This window comes from Pagrus pagrus, assembly GCF_965226575.1.
Source record: "Pagrus pagrus genome assembly, chromosome: 15".
Classification (NCBI taxonomy): Eukaryota; Metazoa; Chordata; class Actinopteri; order Spariformes; family Sparidae; genus Pagrus; species Pagrus pagrus.
In genome coordinates, this window is record NC_140199.1 from 7,308,713 (window position 1) to 7,326,181 (window position 17,469).

The window sequence follows — 17,469 nt, forward strand, 5'->3', positions numbered from 1 at the left end:
ATGCTCTAACACAACAGGATGGGAAAACCGTGCTAACAACATCCTAATTACAGGCCACGGAGACGATGTCCTGGTTTAACACTTCCTCTTTAACCTCCATCCATCCATCCATCCATCCACACTAACTGTCCACCATGCTTGTACTTTGTGGTCTCGTTGTTTATGTCCTCCATGTTGTGGCTAATAACGGGGGCTCTCTCAGCTGGATCCATGTCATTTTGTGTGCTGTGTGTTTGTGCAACATTTGTGCTCGCTCTTCATGTCTCCCATGTTTGTTTGTTTGTCTGTGTGTCGTCGTCTGGCCACCACGTGTTGTCTTGTCAGTTACTAAGCGGCATAAGGCTCATCTGAAGAGGCTGGACCGGAGATGGACGTTGGGGGGCGTCATCAGCAGGCAGCAGAGCCGAGGTGAACTGAGACAGACGCTGCATCACCTCCCTCACCTCCCTTTGTCATTGTTCCCCTCACCCCTTCTCACCCGTTGTCTCTTATCACACGGCTCGACTCGTCCCCGTTCGCATGCACATACTTGTTGAGTCTTTCATCCTGTGTCATCTTCCAGCAAATGCATTCATCATGAGCCACACAATCCGCCACGACTAACCACTAATTGACGTTAATATAAAACGAGCCTGGAAAGCAAAGGTGAACTCAGCAACTTTTTATGTGCGCCCAATTATCGACGCTCAGCTCAAATTATGTTACAAAATTGCCCCGTGTAAGCATTTTTTGTTATAATTAAACACCCAGTGCCAAAACCAGTCTTCAGAGGAGAAGATTGGGAAGAAAAAAAAAAAAGAGCGACATCTGAAAGCAGTTGCGTAATAGACTCAGGAATGCCTCATGTTGCATTTTAGAGCCATATTTTGCTTTTTTATGAGCAAATGAAGCGTGCATGTAGTTTTCTAATGAGTGTGGTCGAAACGGACGTCTATCCTGCTGTGGTGCAGATAGCAACCAGTATTGACAGATAAACAAAGAGCGTTACAGAACAAGAAAATTCTCAATCACAGACTTGCACATGTTAAATGGCCACGGGCTTTTTTTTTTTTTTCACAGGGGATGCGTTTGGATCGCTGACAGAGGAGTGAGGATAGGCTATTGAGTTCAGCTCAAACTTTGGCAGCGGACGCCGCTCTCTGGAGTCGAGAGTTGTTTCCACCCTAGGACTTAAATCCTGCTTTGTGTTAGAAAAAAAAAACGCCTGATATTTTGCTGACTCCGCGAGAATAATTTATAACACTGATGCAGGCGATGCATGTTGTGGTTAACATAACATCTGATTCAGAGTTTCCCTCCGTGGCACCGCTGGATATTGTTTGAAAGAGGAGGCTGGTGAGAGGAGAACGGTTTACCAGCCTCGACACAAAGAGGCCGGAAACACCAGGCAGAAGGAAAATAAAGCGTACAGAAATACCTTTGCTGCAGTTTCTGCAAGTAAAGGGAATTACAATCCCACACCCGCTCGAGCTCCTACACAACCTTGGAAACGGGTGGAGAAAAAGGAAACTGGAAAAATGTGTCACCACAGTGTTGATTCCTGTGTACCAACTGGGAGGACAGCAGCCTTTTTATGGGCTCTTCTCCTTTCTGAACACACTTCTCCTCCCTGTGCTGGCTGCTTCCAGACAGGAATCGCTGTAATGACAGGAAATGATGTCTTAGCTCTGCCCCTGGCCTCATGGGAAAGCATAAATCAGCATGGAGCCTGTGCTCTCTATTATGTGCTGAGTTAGGAGATGCTGCTGTCACACTGTCAAGGCACCAGCCTCCCCCTGGTCGATACCAGTGAATTTAGTTAGCAAGTAGTAGATATTACAATAAACTACATTTTTAGGGACTTTCCTGGACTGCTGATCGTAGAGAGATGACAGAAAAGGAGGGGAGAGAGAGAGAAGGGAAACGACTCGATGGGATGTTGCGGATCACGATCGGTGCCTGAAGGCAGGGACACAGATTACTGCCGAGCTGATTACGACTGTGATTTGGGGCGTGACGACCAACTTGGTCTGTTCCAGTTGGTGTTTATTGATAGATGAAGTCAGAAACTGTGTGAGGTAGTACAGATTATTATCGCTGCAAGATGCTTTTTACAGTCATTTTTCTTAAAACCTGTTTGACAATGGCAACCGATGAGGTCACTTGCGTGTTGCCTGAGGGGGACGTATCGATAAATAAACAGCTTTAGCTGAAGTGAGCTTCATTAGCTGACTCAATGGATGCGTCCAGGATCTCGTCCAAAATCTGCTCGCCTTCCTTCCTTTTTTGGCCTTTTCTGTGTTACACACAGTGTTAGCTGCTAGTTGCAGGACATGTTTGTTTTAGTAGAAGAAAACACAAAAATGTGGCGTTCTCACTTGATTTGTAGGGTCATTTAGCGCCTGAACTCCAGTGGTTACTGACCAGTCGTTCACTGTGTCGTCCAGTGTATTTGCTCAGTTGTCAGGTTTATGCTCCTTCCAAAAACAACTGTTTAAGTTGGTGGGAACAGTTGTTCAGTACGTGAGCTTTGTCCAGTATTTCCGCTAGTCCTTAGGTTTGTGTCGAGGTTTGAAGGAAAACATTTCGTCCAGTCTGTTGGAAAACAGCCTCGCTCTCTATTTTTCCTTCTATCTGCACTGGCAGTAAAGACATCCCTTCCTGAAGTGTTTTCACAGTGAGTGTTGTTGTTTCATGCAAAATGCATTGAGGTGAAAGCAGTCTGAGGCAGTAAAATCGAGTGGGTCTTTTTTGTGCCAAACCTCCTTGTTGTGTTTCCACACAGTTACCTTGCAGGGACAGTAACAGAAAGAGGGAGATTTGTGTCATAAATACTGAAATGTTAGAGGAGACGCAGTTGATTTGTCTTTCTCAGACCGCTGAGACCTTTTCTGCAAATATCGATTCAAAGTTGTAAGATGGGATCGCTCAGAGGCCAGTAGAGACGGGAGGAACAATAAGTCAACAGCAGCGCTCTTAATGTACGTCAGGGGCGTGTCCAGACTGATGTGGTTCATGTGGTGCGCTGACTTTAACATCGGTGGCTTGGAGTAAGCGTGCGCCCACACGCACATCTGAATAGCATTAACGTACCATTCCTCGTACACTTTAGCTGCCAACATTACAGTTAGAGTTTCTTACAGTCTGAAACATTTTACATTACATTCATTTAGCTGACGCTTCTATCCAAAGTGACAAAGGGACAATAAGTGCATTTAAAAGATAAATAGTCCTGCCAATCATGCGACCAAACAACTATACTATGAAGCTTCCATATCTTATTCTTTGCTATGAAAGAAAACAATGTGCATCACAACACTCGTCAAATAGTTGGTTCGAACTAAGATCCTGCATCTTAACAGGGCAGATAGCCAATCATACATACTCCCTGTTGACGTATAAGGATGATAAAGACTTTAACCCCAGTACTCCTAGTTTGTGTCGGGAATCAAACTGTAGCTCTTAATGTAATACCTTCACAATATTGTAAGGTTTCCCATTATAATGATGAATAAATGATAAATGTCTCTTCTCAAGATAAAACGGCACAATGTTAGAGTTGCCTTTTATTGTGACCAGTCTGAAGCGCACCTGTGCACTAATCATGCTGCTTAATCAGCATCACGATCATGCCGCACCTGTCAGGTGGATTGATTATCTTGGCCAAGGAGAAGCGCTCACTCACATCTGAGAGAAATAATTATTTTGCGTTCATAAAAAAAAGTATTGAATCTTTTACTTCGACTTCAGAAAAGAAAGCACTGCCTTTAAATTTTTGTTGAGTTAACTTTTATCACATCACATTGTTGCAGACTGCTACAATGGCAAAAAAAAGAAAAGAAAATCTAAATGCAAGAATTCATTATGGCTGGTAGTCGTTCCCTGGACTATTAAATCCTTTCAGCTTCATAAAAAATAAAATTACAGACAAATCTAATGTGCCAAAGACCATTTTAACACACTCAGCACATCTACTTGCACATCTAGCCGCTCAGAAAGCAGAATAGTTCCAGTCACCGTATCACAAGTGCATCTATCATTAAAAACTGCTGCATAATAAAAGGCTAATTATCCTTTTATCCTCATCTCTTATTACTTCAGTGTGATTATATTAAGTATCCCCAGTATTCTTTCTCTTTTTCTTTTCTTTTCCAATGATGATATGTTGTTGTCAGAGATCTCACAGCCCTCATAATCTTGTTGTCATCCTGTGCTCTGGCTTTGGCAGAAGAGAAGTACGTGACGGTGCAGGCCTACACCAGCGAGGGCAAGGATGAAATTGCTTTTGAGAAAGGAGCCATTGTGGAGGTCATTCAGAAAAACCTGGAGGGCTGGTGGTTTATCAGGTAAACGTCTGCTCACATGCCTCAGACATTTGTTATTTCTTTCATCAAGAAAATAGGTTTTCTTATCATTTTCTCTTTCAACTTACTTTCCAGGTACCAGGATAAAGAGGGCTGGGCTCCAGCTTCTTACCTGAAGAAGATGAAGGATGACCTCTCACCCCGTAAGAAGACTGTGACGGGCCCAGTGGAGATCATTGGAAACATCATGGAGATCAGTAACCTGCTTAACAAGAAAGCCTTGAGTGAGAAAGATGTGCAGACTGAAGGTGTCCCAGAGAGCCCCCAGGTGGCCAGGAAGGAGATCAGCTTGCCAATTCCTTGTGCTGCAGACTCCAGCCCTGTTAATGCCCCACAGGATGGAAAAAGTAAAGCAGAGCCGGCCTCACCAGCGATAGCTCGCATCGCCCCTCATCGGGTGGAAATCGGTTGGTCATCTCACTTGATGCATTGTTCAGTTTCTGTCAAGTTTGGCCAATAACTATTTCTTCAGATTTGAACTGTATGTTTTTTTTTCTCCCTCTGTGACTTTCAAAGGTTCTCCAGTTCTCAGGCAAAAACCTCCTCCTCGAAGAGATGCAACCCTGGTGAGAGTGTTTGATATTTTTAGCCATCCATCCATTCCTCTGGTCATCCAGGCATTTAATCATCTTTTATCGACTGAGGATCATGGAGCTTGAAAGGCTGCATTTATAGGGGCTCATTTAATCTAATTGTGTACTTGATATTTCCATGTGAAAGCTATTTTTTTACTAATTATACCTTTTTTTTAAGTGATGGGGACCAAATTGGTGATTTCAAAAAGTGGTGTCTCCAGCGTCCACAGTGTAAATGTCGCCTATGTATTTACAGTAAATATGACATTATTAGATACTAATGCATCGGTGTGTAAGCATTTTATTGCTGTAGCTGGTCAAGGTGGAGCTTGTTTTTACTTCTTTATATAAGTTTGGTATTTTGGTCCAGTGTTTTCCAACTTGGGCCCCGTCACAAGATAAATCTGAGGAGTCATGAGAAGATTAATGGTACAGAAGAGAAGAGAAAACAAAGTTCCTGCAGAAATGTTTTATTACCTTTTTTTTGACTGTGTTGTAATGTTTGCTTTTGAGCTTGAGTAATTGTAGTCGAGTGTGAAACAATTATGAAAAAGAGTTTAAAGGGGCCACAGGACGAGAGGGTTTAAAACTGGCCTTAAATCCAACAATATTCAGTATTTTATGAGATGATCAAACACTTTTTAATGTCAAATCTTAATCTGAAAACTGACAAGTCACTCCAGCTGTCAGACAGATTGACAGGAATACAAATTAGCTGCCCTTGCTCTGTGTTATTTACAGTATGACTGACGGTGCCAATTTCATTTGTGCTTAGGGATTTCAGTTGCCCTCCCCACCAGAGCCCCCTACAGTTGAAGCAGAGTATTACACCATCGCAGATTTCCAGTCCTGTATATCTGATGGCATCACTTTCAATGGAGGACAGAAAGCAGAGGTAAGAATCATTTTTCAAGAGAAACTTCAGTTGCAAGTCAATTAAATATGAGCACTTACCATTCTGTGTATCTCTACATTCATCATAGCTCAGCAACAACTCAGCCCTCTAAATCTAAATCATGTATCAAATGTATCAAACGCCTTCACATAAAGACTAAAATCTATCGTGAACATGTGTTGTAGGTCATTGAGAAGAACTCCGGTGGATGGTGGTATGTCCAGATTGGAGAGAAGGAGGGCTGGGCTCCCTGTTCCTACATCGACAAACGCAAAAAGCCCAACCTGAATCGTAGAACGAGCACTCTGTGCCGCCCAAAAGTTCCACCCCCAGCTCCACCTGTCAAAAAACAGGACTCGGTGGAGACTGCACCTCCCAGCAGCCCCGGGTCTGAAGCTCCAGAGTCCCCCGTGTCTCCTGGAAGGCCCGTGTATGAAGAGCCAGAATACGACGTCCCTGCAATCGGTGATCTGGACCTGGAGTCTGAGTTTGAGTTCCTGAGGGGAGAAGCTTCCTTGGTGGATGTGAAGAATGAGGACACTTCCTCTGAGAGGGGATCCCACCTGTCCTCCAAGCCTTCTCCGGCTTCATCACTCCACAGTGCCTCCTTCAAGATGGGTGAGTCGTTTGAAGATGGCCACGAGGCAGAGGGCGAGGCGGAGGCAGAGGAAGAGTGTATCTATGAGAATGATGGCTTCCGACCCTTCAGGGAGACACCAGAGAGGCAGTGCAGCAGGGACTCAAATTCCTCCAAGACAAGTGTCTTGTCAGAAGCTGGCAAGACTGCAAACCCATCATCAGGTGGATGGAGACATGCAGGGAACAAGTTCAAGATCGACTTGAATGGGAGTCCATTTTCAACCAAAGCTGAGGAGGCAGCCAGTCCTAAATCTGCCTCCACTGAGTCAACCCCAGATCTGTCCAGAACCAAGAAAGACCAAGAGGACAGCAAGGCATCCTCTTCCATCAAGTCTTCCTCTAAACTAAAGCCAGTCGTGAGGCCTAAACCACAACTGGCCAAGGCCTCCAGTGCGGAGAAGATGGACATCAGCACCTTGAGAAGACAGCTACGACCAACAGGGCAGCTGAAGAACGGCACCAAAACTAAAGGTGAGGACTCTGAGACAGCTTCAGTCATCTCCTCAGAGGACTCCTTCTCCTCCCAGAGCACATCCGATCTCTCCTCCATTTATTCTAAAGGCAGCCGGGGAGACTCTGACCTGGAGGGCTGCAGCCTGTTTCGCACCACAGATCCATATGAGAAAGTCCAAGAGTCTGAGCTCAGCTTCCCTGCTGGAGTCGAGGTGGAAGTGTTGGAGAGGCAGGAGAGCGGTTGGTGGTATGTTCGTTGGGGAGATACAGAGGGTTGGGCTCCAACTTACTACCTGGAGCCCGTCAGGCAACAAGATGACATGGCCGGGTCTGAATCTGATGGCACCCCGACTAAACCCGGAAGCCTCAGTAAGTCAAACAGCCTGGAGAAGAATGAGCAAAGGGTGCAGGCGTTGAACAACATCAACCAAAACCTAAAGAAGGTCACCCCACCCATCCCCTCCAAGCCTCCAGGTGGCCTCTCCAAACCTACCGGCTTGTTCGGTTCACGGAAGCAGAACAGCGCCAAACAGCAGCAGGTTGTCCGACCTCAGTCTGTCTTCATATCAGCCCCGATCAGGGATGGTCCCAGCCCTGTTGGCTCTCTCAGGAGAAATGAGTCCCTCAACTCCACGGACCACCCTCGTGCCAGCCCCACGGTGCGACGCAATGCCTCCTTTGGGACCGCGCCGCGCAGCATGGCGCCAAACAACATAGCACTACCCAGCAGATTCAGATCTGGTACCGATAGCTCTGAATCCCTTGGCCTCAGCTCTCAGAAGAATGCCCTCCCTGTATCCACAGTGAAACCCAAGCCCCACATCATCCACAACAACCTCAGAGAGGTGTACGTCTCCATAGCAGATTATCACGGCGACGAGGAGACCATGGGATTTCCTGAGGGTACGAGTCTGGAGGTCCTGGATAGAAACCCCAATGGATGGTGGTACTGCAAGATTCTGGACAATGGCAAACCACGGAAGGGATGGGTTCCCTCAAATTACCTCGAGAGAAAGCACTAGCGCTCATGTGTGGAGCCGGCGGAGCTCTGAACATGCGTGTAAAGACTACTCAAACAGATGCATTTATTTTGTAAAAAAAAAACAAAAGGCTAACCCTAAGACGATAAGTAAGGATCGAAATCTTACCCGGTACCTTTGCCAAAAAAGAGCAGCCAGATCAAATGTTGACTTTGAAATGAAATGAGACATCTGGTCACATGAGTCGACATGAGACGGTGCGTGAGACGTTGCATTAAGAGCAATATATTGGGACTTAATGACACAGCCAAAGAGAACACCAGAGTGGAGGAGCGATTTAATGATAGTCTTACCATTAACTTGAACTAAGATGTCCTCCAGTGCCCACTCCTTGAACCCTTTCTCTGTAAGTTTATAATGTAATTTTTTAAAAACCTTTTTAAGCATTTAAAGCTGATTGCATGTTTGAAATGATTCATTATACTGACGACGCCTTGAGCTGTTGAATTAAACCCTCTTTCTCCTCCTTTCCATAAAGAAAATCTCAGTTGTTGCCAAAGCTGCTTTGTGTTAGTCTCAACTTGGTGCTGACTGTTTGCATGTTTTTTTTTATACTGCTTTATACTGTATGTCACCTTTATGTGAAATATTTTATCCATTTAATTGTGTAATATTGTCCTAACGAAACAATTTGTGAGCATCTCTGAGTATCACAGTATTTTCTTTTTCCTTAGATATAGAAACAGTCCCCTGAACTTTGTTTCCTTTCAGAGGCTAATATGTCCAAAATTAAACCTTCCCTAACGTCAGTGAAAATAATATTTATTCATCATTTAAAAATCATATTATTACTTATTTTATTGTTATTGTAAGAAATTTACTGATATAAAAATAAAAACACAACAGCTTAACTGCTCTTTTTAATCATGATAACATTTTGAATTTCTGCTGGGCAGTAAATTTGACATAACTCTTCAGCTGCAGTCGTACTGGGATGCTCACTTTTGTTTTACGTTAACTGTGTGACCAGTGATGATCACTGAAGTGCCAAAACAAAGAATTAAATAAATAAATGCACTTTTGAACAATCGTTAGCACTTTCTTTTTTTAAAACTCTCATCACTCATGGGTGCTGTTTGCCCACACGTCAGGTTTGGTCCTCGAGAGCAGCGGATCCTAACTCCCACAGCCAGATTAACTCAAGTACCTTCATCAACACCACCCGCCGTGCTCCCAGTACGTTCTTATGAATGGGCTCTACCGGATGTTTTTTATTGAGCAATATAAAAAGGAGATGTTTTTTAAAGAACTTTTTCATTCAGTTGAATTTGTAATGTTTAGAGTTACTTAACCTAACTATGTAGCTACAGCAAGCGTCTGTGTTGGCCTGTACTGCTGGGAACAATGCTGCAGCCTGCATGTCAAGACGGTAGACGATGTGTTGCTAGTGTTAAGGACAAGAAGACCAATATCTAACTGGACCTATGTGACATTTGCAGGTGAGTTTCAAGGCTGTTTAGCTCATCCAGCCGGCAAAACTGACATCGGCACACAGTGCACTTCCCCCATGTGGTTTGTTGGGAGGCTCATTCAACAAGCTAAGATGCAACTCTCGTAAAAAACTAAAACTAATGTTGATTACTGTTCAAAGTCTGTGACGCCGCTGACATCACTGCTTTGTCCAAGATGTGATTGGCTGCATCAAAATAAGGTTTCCACCTACATAACGCGAAACATTAACGCCGTCGTGACACCATCAGAGAAGAAGTGTCTCCCTTGTGGCAGATCTTTTTTGCTGTAGCAGACAAAACATCTGCTGTCACTTCTGTTTATGAAAGTCATCGGAGTGTAATTATCCGATAATTGCAAATTAATGTTGTGTACTAGCACATATATATTATCACAGGCCATAATTGCTGGTTATGTAAGCCTCCCAGTGGTGTTGCAGTAACATCTTCCTGCCTTTGGAAAAGTAAAAGATCTGAATATTGAATGTGTTTATATCCAGTATAAACTCACATCTGTGCGTACGCAATACAGCTGAAGTGTTTGTCCAGCTGGATGCTGTTGAGCAAATAAATTAGATCACACTTGGTTGCATGGCATTCCTTTCATTTCTCCCCCACAGCACTGAGCCAGAGAGTCGTGCAATTGACTTTGATTGGCCTCCTCCAGCAGCGTCCGTTGACTTTGGTTTTTGATGGCTTTCATTTTGTGGTCACCGGGCTGCTTAATTTGGCGTCAACCGACAAAGCAAAAGTTTAAGTCACAGTGTGGAGTTTGTAGTCTATAATATTGTCGCCTTCAGCTATAATCGGAGAAACACCAACTCAAAACACTGATGCAGTTTTCCAGTGTCAGACACTGCATATTGCTGATATATTGGATTTGGTGCCTGGGATGTAATAAGATTTACAGCCCACAGGAATCTGATGTGAAATATGTCCATCCCACTGGCTGTTTCTTCTGTTGGGATCTCAACAAGCGTACTACAATCACTGGCTTGGAACTAAGTTATGGGTGCCCGCTGATCATCTTTATGACGTGTTTGTCTGCGGGCTGTGGGTGAGTGCGTCTGTGCTTGCTTGCTTGCTTGTTGTTCTTGTGTCGAGTGTGTGTTTATTTGTGCGTGAAAATGATAAATCGCAGGAGGAGGAGAGAGGAAAAAGGAAATGCAAGATGTGCAGGTGAGATAAAGACGCCGCAAGGGGCTTATAACTTCAAATATGATGGTAGTTTGTCAGTCACCGTGTCATATCGAGTGTGTCGGGTCATTCTTGACCATAGAAATAATAGTGTGACAGCTGAGCAAACTGATAAAGACCATGTGGTGTTATTTAAAGCTCTTAAAAAAATAAAACTACAGTAGTAAACTTGAGGGAAGAGTATTTTGGTACAGAAAATAGAAGGGTTCTTAAGTGTTAAAGGAAAGTGTTCACCCAAAAATGAAAATTCAGTCTTTATCTACTCACCCCAGTGCTGATGGAAAGTCAGATGAGGTTGTGTAGTCCACAAAACATTTCTGGGAGCTAACAGCTGAAGTAGAAGGTGACATAAAAAAAAAAAATCAACTGTAGAAAAAGCATGAAATGGCTCCATACAGCTCGTCTGACATAAACCAAGTCTCTGGAGCCCCAAATTGATTTTAAAAGCTGTTATTTATACACTTGAGGCGCAGTCGAGCTTGTGCAGCCACTTCAGATGCTTTTAGTTTAGCAGCTACAGTGAAGATTTCAGGTGTAAATACGATTTTTTTAAATCAATTTGGGTTTTCGGGGCTTCAGCAGGATCAGAATATGCAGGTTGAGGTTATGTTTTTCAGTTGTTCCCTGTCTACTTCAGTTGTTTAGGAGGATGCTGCAATGTTGTTTTGTTGTGAAGCTCCAGAAATGTTTTGTGGACTAAGAAACTTCACATGACGTCAGCATGGAGGAGAGTAGATACTGACCGAATTTTCATTTTTGGCTGAACTTATCCTTTAAAGTTCAAGCAAAGACGTTGGTTCAGCCATGAAAATCTGAAGTAACCTCCTCTATCATGTAGAAATTGGATATTGAGCGCCCCACTGTTCTGGCCAAGACAGCAGCATTAAAGGTTTCCTGTAGAAGAAACAAGGAACATACTTTAAACAAACAACACATTTCCCTCAGAAAGAAAAAGTCGAGGGTGCTCAGGAAGTTCAAACAAACTGTGATGAAGGTGCTCTTTGGTGGGGAACACTCAAGTTCATAAAAAGGGAAATATCCGAGGCACTCTTCTGGTATTTTTTTTTTTTAAAAAAAGCTTTTTCATACTGAAATTCTTAAAAACCGACTATGCATGTTAAAAATCAGCTAAGCAGCAACCCAGAAGGCTGCTGCTTGTTTTTCTATTATTTGAGACAACAAATCACATCAAGACCATGAATTTTCACTGGTCAAACAGTCCTTAATCCTATTTTTATAATCTTCCATATTCATCAGATAATCTCATCCCACACAGCCGATGGTGGTCGAGCTTTTGAAGGTGTTTCTGCTCCGTGCAGAAGCTGCTGCAGCCGTTTCTGTCCTCTGGAGGGCAGCAGCACTCAGCTCCTCGTGGCTGAGGAGCCCGGCATCTCAGTAACCTTCACCTTTGTCTTCGTCAACACAGTAATTAGAAAGTGTAGGGGTGAAATCCCTCAAATTGATCTGGGCTATGAAGAAAAGTTGCACTTTTTTAATATAATTGAACTTCTTCTCTCAGTTTGTCCCTCGACGCTGCAAATCAGACTGAGGAAAAAGATTTTACATCACGCCGAACATCAAAAGCTTAAAGCCTTAACTACAACAGAGGAACACACTCAAATTCAAGCTGTCTGATGTCTGGTTAAAATTCCTGATCGATAGTGTCGTGCTTTTTTGGAATACAAATTTGATACCTTAATAGACGAGAGTGTGTGTGTTTGACCAAACAGCTGTCTAGAAGAGATACCACAACACAGCTCAAACAAGCCAGCCGAGCCCTTAAGCCTTTCAGGAGGCCGGCGGCCAGGTTCACTGAGAGGTCTGCGTGGAAAGTCTGTGTGTACACAGACAGCGCTGAGATATACTGTATTCATGTCACTGTCACACACCCCGGCTGTGTGTTTCCCTCTTACCTCTGAGAACACTTGGCGGTGAGCGGCAGCCGCTGATGCCTGTTTCATGTCTGGACGTCATGGGCTGTATTCGAGTGCAGCATAAACCGGCGCTGCATTAGAGCCAGGCCCGCAGGGTAGTAAATAACAGATGATGTTCACCGTGGCCAGGTCTACATACCACGACTCTAAACAGTTTCCCAGTGAGTTATGGCTGTTTACTAAAAGCCCCTCGCCTTTGTTATTCATATAGTATATGGCGGGGTGTTAGTCAAGTATACTACTGCGGTGACTGATTGTGTTGAAAGATGGCCGCCTTCTCGTTCTCTAACTGTTGCACAATTTGAATTTTCTCGCCTAAGAGGTTGCATCAACCATTTGTGTAATGGACGACGTGGGAAAAGGTAATTGCTCTCTCATTCTCCATCTTCTGTGCCAGATTGACTCCAGTTTCCTGGTGTGCATAAAACATAATAAGGACTGTAGCTGAGAAATGGTCATTTTTAACTTTTTATTGCATTTCGAGTAAAATGCCTCAAACAAAGTAGGAGATTGGTTTTCTTCTGTACCAGCCCAGACTTCAGGATACAATTGTGGCCTGTGCTCTCCAGAAAAACGGCCGCAGAGAGGGAAAGCAGCTTATTACGACCCCGTATTTACGTTTCTTGCTAGGCGGCGACCTCTAGTGGCTGTTGTAGTTATTACAGCTGCAAAGGAGGAAGTGAGGAGAAGGGGTATAAAGAGGGTACAGTACATTTATGCTCCCTCACGTAGACAATAGGTACGTCAGTTTTAAACGATACAACCATCACTGTCCACATACTTCAGTGCGTCCTTCATATTGGCATGGATGTTACGCAATACAAACGTTGTGACAAGGTGAAAATTGACCCAAAAGAAACGTAAAGTTGCAACGTATCTGTGGTTTGTAACAAACATGGCAAACATTTATCCTGGTGGTTGGGTTGACTGTACCTAAAGAAGAGCTGTACAGGCTCAAAATGTACTTCAAATGTCAAAAATAACAAGAAATAATAACAAGTACAAAGCCAGTTATTCAGACTTGAACTTTATTTAACAAACTGAACATATTTAAACCACTTTAAGAAGGTTTTTTTTAACAACTAATAGAAATCCCCGGCCCGGGAAACCAAAGTTACATGAGCTGATTCTCTTCGTCTCAAATGCACAATGCCCAACCTTCACTTCCTCGCTGGTTTTTGTTTCGTTTGGACAGAAAACATTTGGTCACATTTGTTAAAAAATAGGCTGTCAGAATTATTTGGGAACTACTCACGCCTGCTTCACTACAACACACATTCAAGATATAATTCAAATATTCACAAGAAGTCCAAACTGATAGTTAACTGATGTCATCATTACACATTGTATTCCCTTTTAATACCACGTTTTAGTGAACATAATAAACATTTGACATCATGGAAAATGTGCTTTTCTGGCTAAGAGTTCGATGTAAAGATTGATATGACTACAGCTAGCAGACGTTGCTTTGCTGGGTTTTGTCTTGTGTCGTTTGTATTTCAGTTTGTGTTACCTTCATGTTCTTCCTTCCTGTTCACCTTCTTCCATCTCTACCTGAAATCATCCTGCTGTCTCTACTCGTCTGTTGCCATCGCGTCCTCACCATTGTAAGAGCTAAACTAGCAGTTCGCCCTGTGATTGGTTGGTTTTGCCTATTGTGTGTGCTACTTGTTGTCATTCAGTTTTTCAGGCCTCCTCACTAGCGATAGCCGTCGCCAGAGGCATAGTGTTTTTTGGGTTGTCTGTCCGTCCCACACAAAAGTCTGTCAGTCTCAAAGATGAGCTGATTATAATTTGGTGGTCAAAGATCAGTGTGACCTCACAAAACAAAATTTTTGGCCCTTATTAAACGGTCAAATGATAATTATGACACACTAGGATAAAATGATGTTGTGTTATGTTTTACATACAAAAGATTAAAGGTCAATTTCACTGTGACATCATAATGTTCTGCAAAGAAATGACAGCTTGTATGTTTTGTTATCCAACATAAAAATGCTGCAAAGGGGATAAAGTGTCTGTTATTCCTGAAGCCTGTGGAGTAGAATATAATATTCAATGTGTGACGTCTAACTTAAATGTAATAGCCTAGTTTACTCGGTAATCCTGAGGTAATCGGTTTCCTGACTTTTTTTAAAGTTACATCAACTTTTAACAAGTTACCTTTCTCAATAGGTAACGCTGTAACATAACAAGTTACTTTTTAGGCAGTACTTTGGTCTTGTAACAGGTCTGTTGTTGTTCTTTAACATAGTGAAGGTCGGTTTTACAAGCCGGCGTCTTCTTGACCTCTCCTGACACAACTCAACGTGCAAATAAATTGATAAAAAGGGTTGATTCTGATTAAAAATTGAACATCGGTGCCTCAATACTCCACTCCTGCATCCAAAATTGTACTTAAGTACAATATTTGAGTAAATGTAACTCAGTACTTCCACAACTGAAGGTTGGCGTCCATCTTCTCATCCAACTGTGCGCCAAAGACTAAATCAGCACGCTTCCCAAAATGTCAAACTTCTTCCTTTAAGTGAAAACCAGCTGATCCACGGAGCCTCGAGGAGCAAAGTATCCTATAACCTTTAACTACGCAACAATAAAATAAACAATATTCTTACTTTTTTGGACACTAATAGTCATACATAGAAAACAAAACAATGAGAAATCTTTATAGTAGCATTGACAAAATAAATAAACCTCATAATGTACAGTTGATATTACACTCATCAATACCATTTTCTATCAAAAACCATTCATATCTCTGCTCGGTCATATTTGGTCAAGAGGAAAAAAACAAAAAAAAACAGGTAGAAATGTAAAAGCTGAGCAAAATTAAAATAATTCCAGTATCATACAACGCAGTGACATGTTGAAACATTTCATCTGTAGCAGTAAAATAAATTCACACGCTGGTATTAAGCACACTGAAATGTTGGCTTTGTGTCGGTAGGTTGTGTGGTTACACCAAAGTTTGTCCAGACTTCTCGTTTTCGAAGGCACACAAGAAAAACTTCACTGTGACTCAAACGTTACGCAACAGAGCTGCTGATTTTTTTTCCCTCCACGGCGGCGGGGAGATGACTTGAGCCGAAGTTAACACCTTGAACACAAAACAAATCAGCACTTACTACTTAACAAATTACTGAGTAATGTTTTTCATCAAGGCCGAAACCTGAAAATAGCTTGTTTTTCTCAACAATTCAAAGCAGTACATAATGGATGAGATTAGTAAAGTGAAAGTGTCCTTGCAGTTTGCTTTTACCGACGGAGAGCAGCACTCAGAAACTGATATGCAAATGAAAAAAATCTCACAATAACAAGCTACATCCATGTCACCGGCTGAGACACGGTGCGCTGACAGACGTCATCACTGAGAGCAAACAACCATGTTTTTTTATTTAATGTACAGATTAAAGAGAGAAACCTGAATTAAGCCTGCAGTGGTGGATGAAGAGGTCGATTTGTCATCCTCGTGTGCTGCTGCAGCGTCTCTTTAAAAATACTTCACTGCCCACCGATGTTTATTTGAATGACTTTTGTCCAATTACAGCATGCAGCCGGCTCGCCGAGCAGCGGGGCCGGCTGCCAGAGGAGCAGGACGTGCAAACCATGCGAGTCCCACATTTTACGGGCTTTCATACAAACTCCTGATGTATCTGATGTGCCTGAGCGAGGAAACACTTTCTTTCTGCTGAAACGATGTGCAGACACCCCCGTCCTCCCCCCTTGTCGCCATCCCCAAACATACAACATCCTCTCTCTTCCCCCCCTCCCTCTCGCTCCCTCCTCGCTGATTTACATCCTCGTTCACCGCGAGCTTGACCTTCTATGGCGACGACGTTCGCACTTGTTTTTTACCCTCCGCGCAATCTCGCCTCTGCCTGAAGTGCACAGAGGCACAGCAGGTAGAGAGATATCCGACAAAACACTTCATTTATTACGCAACCGAGCTCCTTTAAGGATTTCTTTACCCTTTAGGTTTAGGGCTTATTGCAGGAAGAGCAATTTCATCTATGCATTCAGAAATGGCTTAATTTGGAAGTGCTGCAAAGTTTTTTTTTTCCCACCACAGAAACTTCTTTTAACTTTTCCCTCAATGGCCTCTGAAAAACGTTTGGGAAATCCTCTCGATTTTCTCAGATCTAGCAGAGAATTGATTCTCTAAACACACTTTTTGACCCAGCGCTCTCTGACAAACGGCGCAGGAGCAGCTAGTGAAACCACAGATTTGTTTCCCCCCCCCCCCGTTTCTTCCGCAGCGCTGGACAATTTTACCTCTTCTAAACACGAGCGAGCAGCCGTGCTATCGCCACCAGAACAGGAAGGGGGACAGATTCCTCCTCAGATTACTCTTTCTCCTCAACAGAAACACAAATCACAGTCAGTGGACGATAGTAGGTCAAGTTGTGATGCGGATAGCGCTAGTACACGTTTTGTTCCCATTGATCAAACTGTATTTTCTGATGGTCTTTCTCCGGTGGTCGGAGCCGACGTGAGCTTTCCAACGATGTGCATTAGACATGACATAGAAAAAAATGTTTTTAATGATGGAGTCCTGCTGTAGAGTACCTGAGCCAGATTGCACACACAAACAAGCGGGGCTTTCACTTGCGCTGTGTCCATCTTCACAAAGTCTTGTTATGGCTTTGACAACCTCTCGAAGCTGCGCCGAGCTTACGTGCTCCGGTAGGTCTTGATGATGTCTTTGATTGTCCTCCTGCAGATGGGGCAGCACGCGTTGGCCATCTTCTTGAGCTTGAGGCCGCAGGTGTAGCAGAGACACATGTGTCCGCAGGCGTAGAGGACCGTGTCCACCACGTTCTCGTAGCAGATGGTGCACTCGTCGCTCCACGTGCCCGAGCAGGACGGGAAGGTGGGGGACTCTGGGTGGCTGGAGAAGGGAGAGCTCGGGGTTGTACCTGAGGGAAAAGAGAGAAGAAGATGTGAT

At 43.4% G+C, this 17,469-nt stretch overlaps 2 protein-coding genes across 6 annotated transcripts in view; one reads left to right on the forward strand and one right to left on the reverse strand.

Annotated features, from left to right (window-relative positions):
• LOC311271083 (SH3 and PX domain-containing protein 2A-like) overlaps positions 1-8,975 on the forward strand; it is a gene marked incomplete at its 5' end in the record, with an annotated part of 59,032 nt that extends 50,057 nt beyond the window's left edge. For 4 of the 5 annotated variants that reach the window (XM_084376490.1, XM_084376491.1, XM_084376487.1 and 1 more), the window contains 6 exons: positions 325-408; positions 4,208-4,325; positions 4,419-4,750; positions 4,860-4,909; positions 5,694-5,813; positions 5,999-8,975. In XM_084376490.1, the coding sequence (XP_084232616.1) occupies positions 325-408; positions 4,208-4,325; positions 4,419-4,750; positions 4,860-4,909; positions 5,694-5,813; positions 5,999-7,927 (2,633 nt within the window). In that variant the 3' untranslated portion in view covers positions 7,928-8,975. The remainder of the gene's footprint in view (positions 1-324; positions 409-4,207; positions 4,326-4,418; positions 4,751-4,859; positions 4,910-5,693; positions 5,814-5,998) is intronic. The other variant, XM_084376488.1, reaches the window with a different exon arrangement.
• A 4,559-nt stretch (positions 8,976-13,534) lies between these two features.
• The window catches only part of LOC311270389 (E3 ubiquitin-protein ligase NEURL1-like), a 36,653-nt gene continuing 32,718 nt past the window's right edge, over positions 13,535-17,469 (reverse strand). The window contains exon 6 of the mRNA XM_084375230.1: positions 13,535-17,440. Within this exon, the coding sequence (XP_084231356.1) occupies positions 17,196-17,440 (245 nt within the window). The 3' untranslated portion in view covers positions 13,535-17,195. The remainder of the gene's footprint in view (positions 17,441-17,469) is intronic.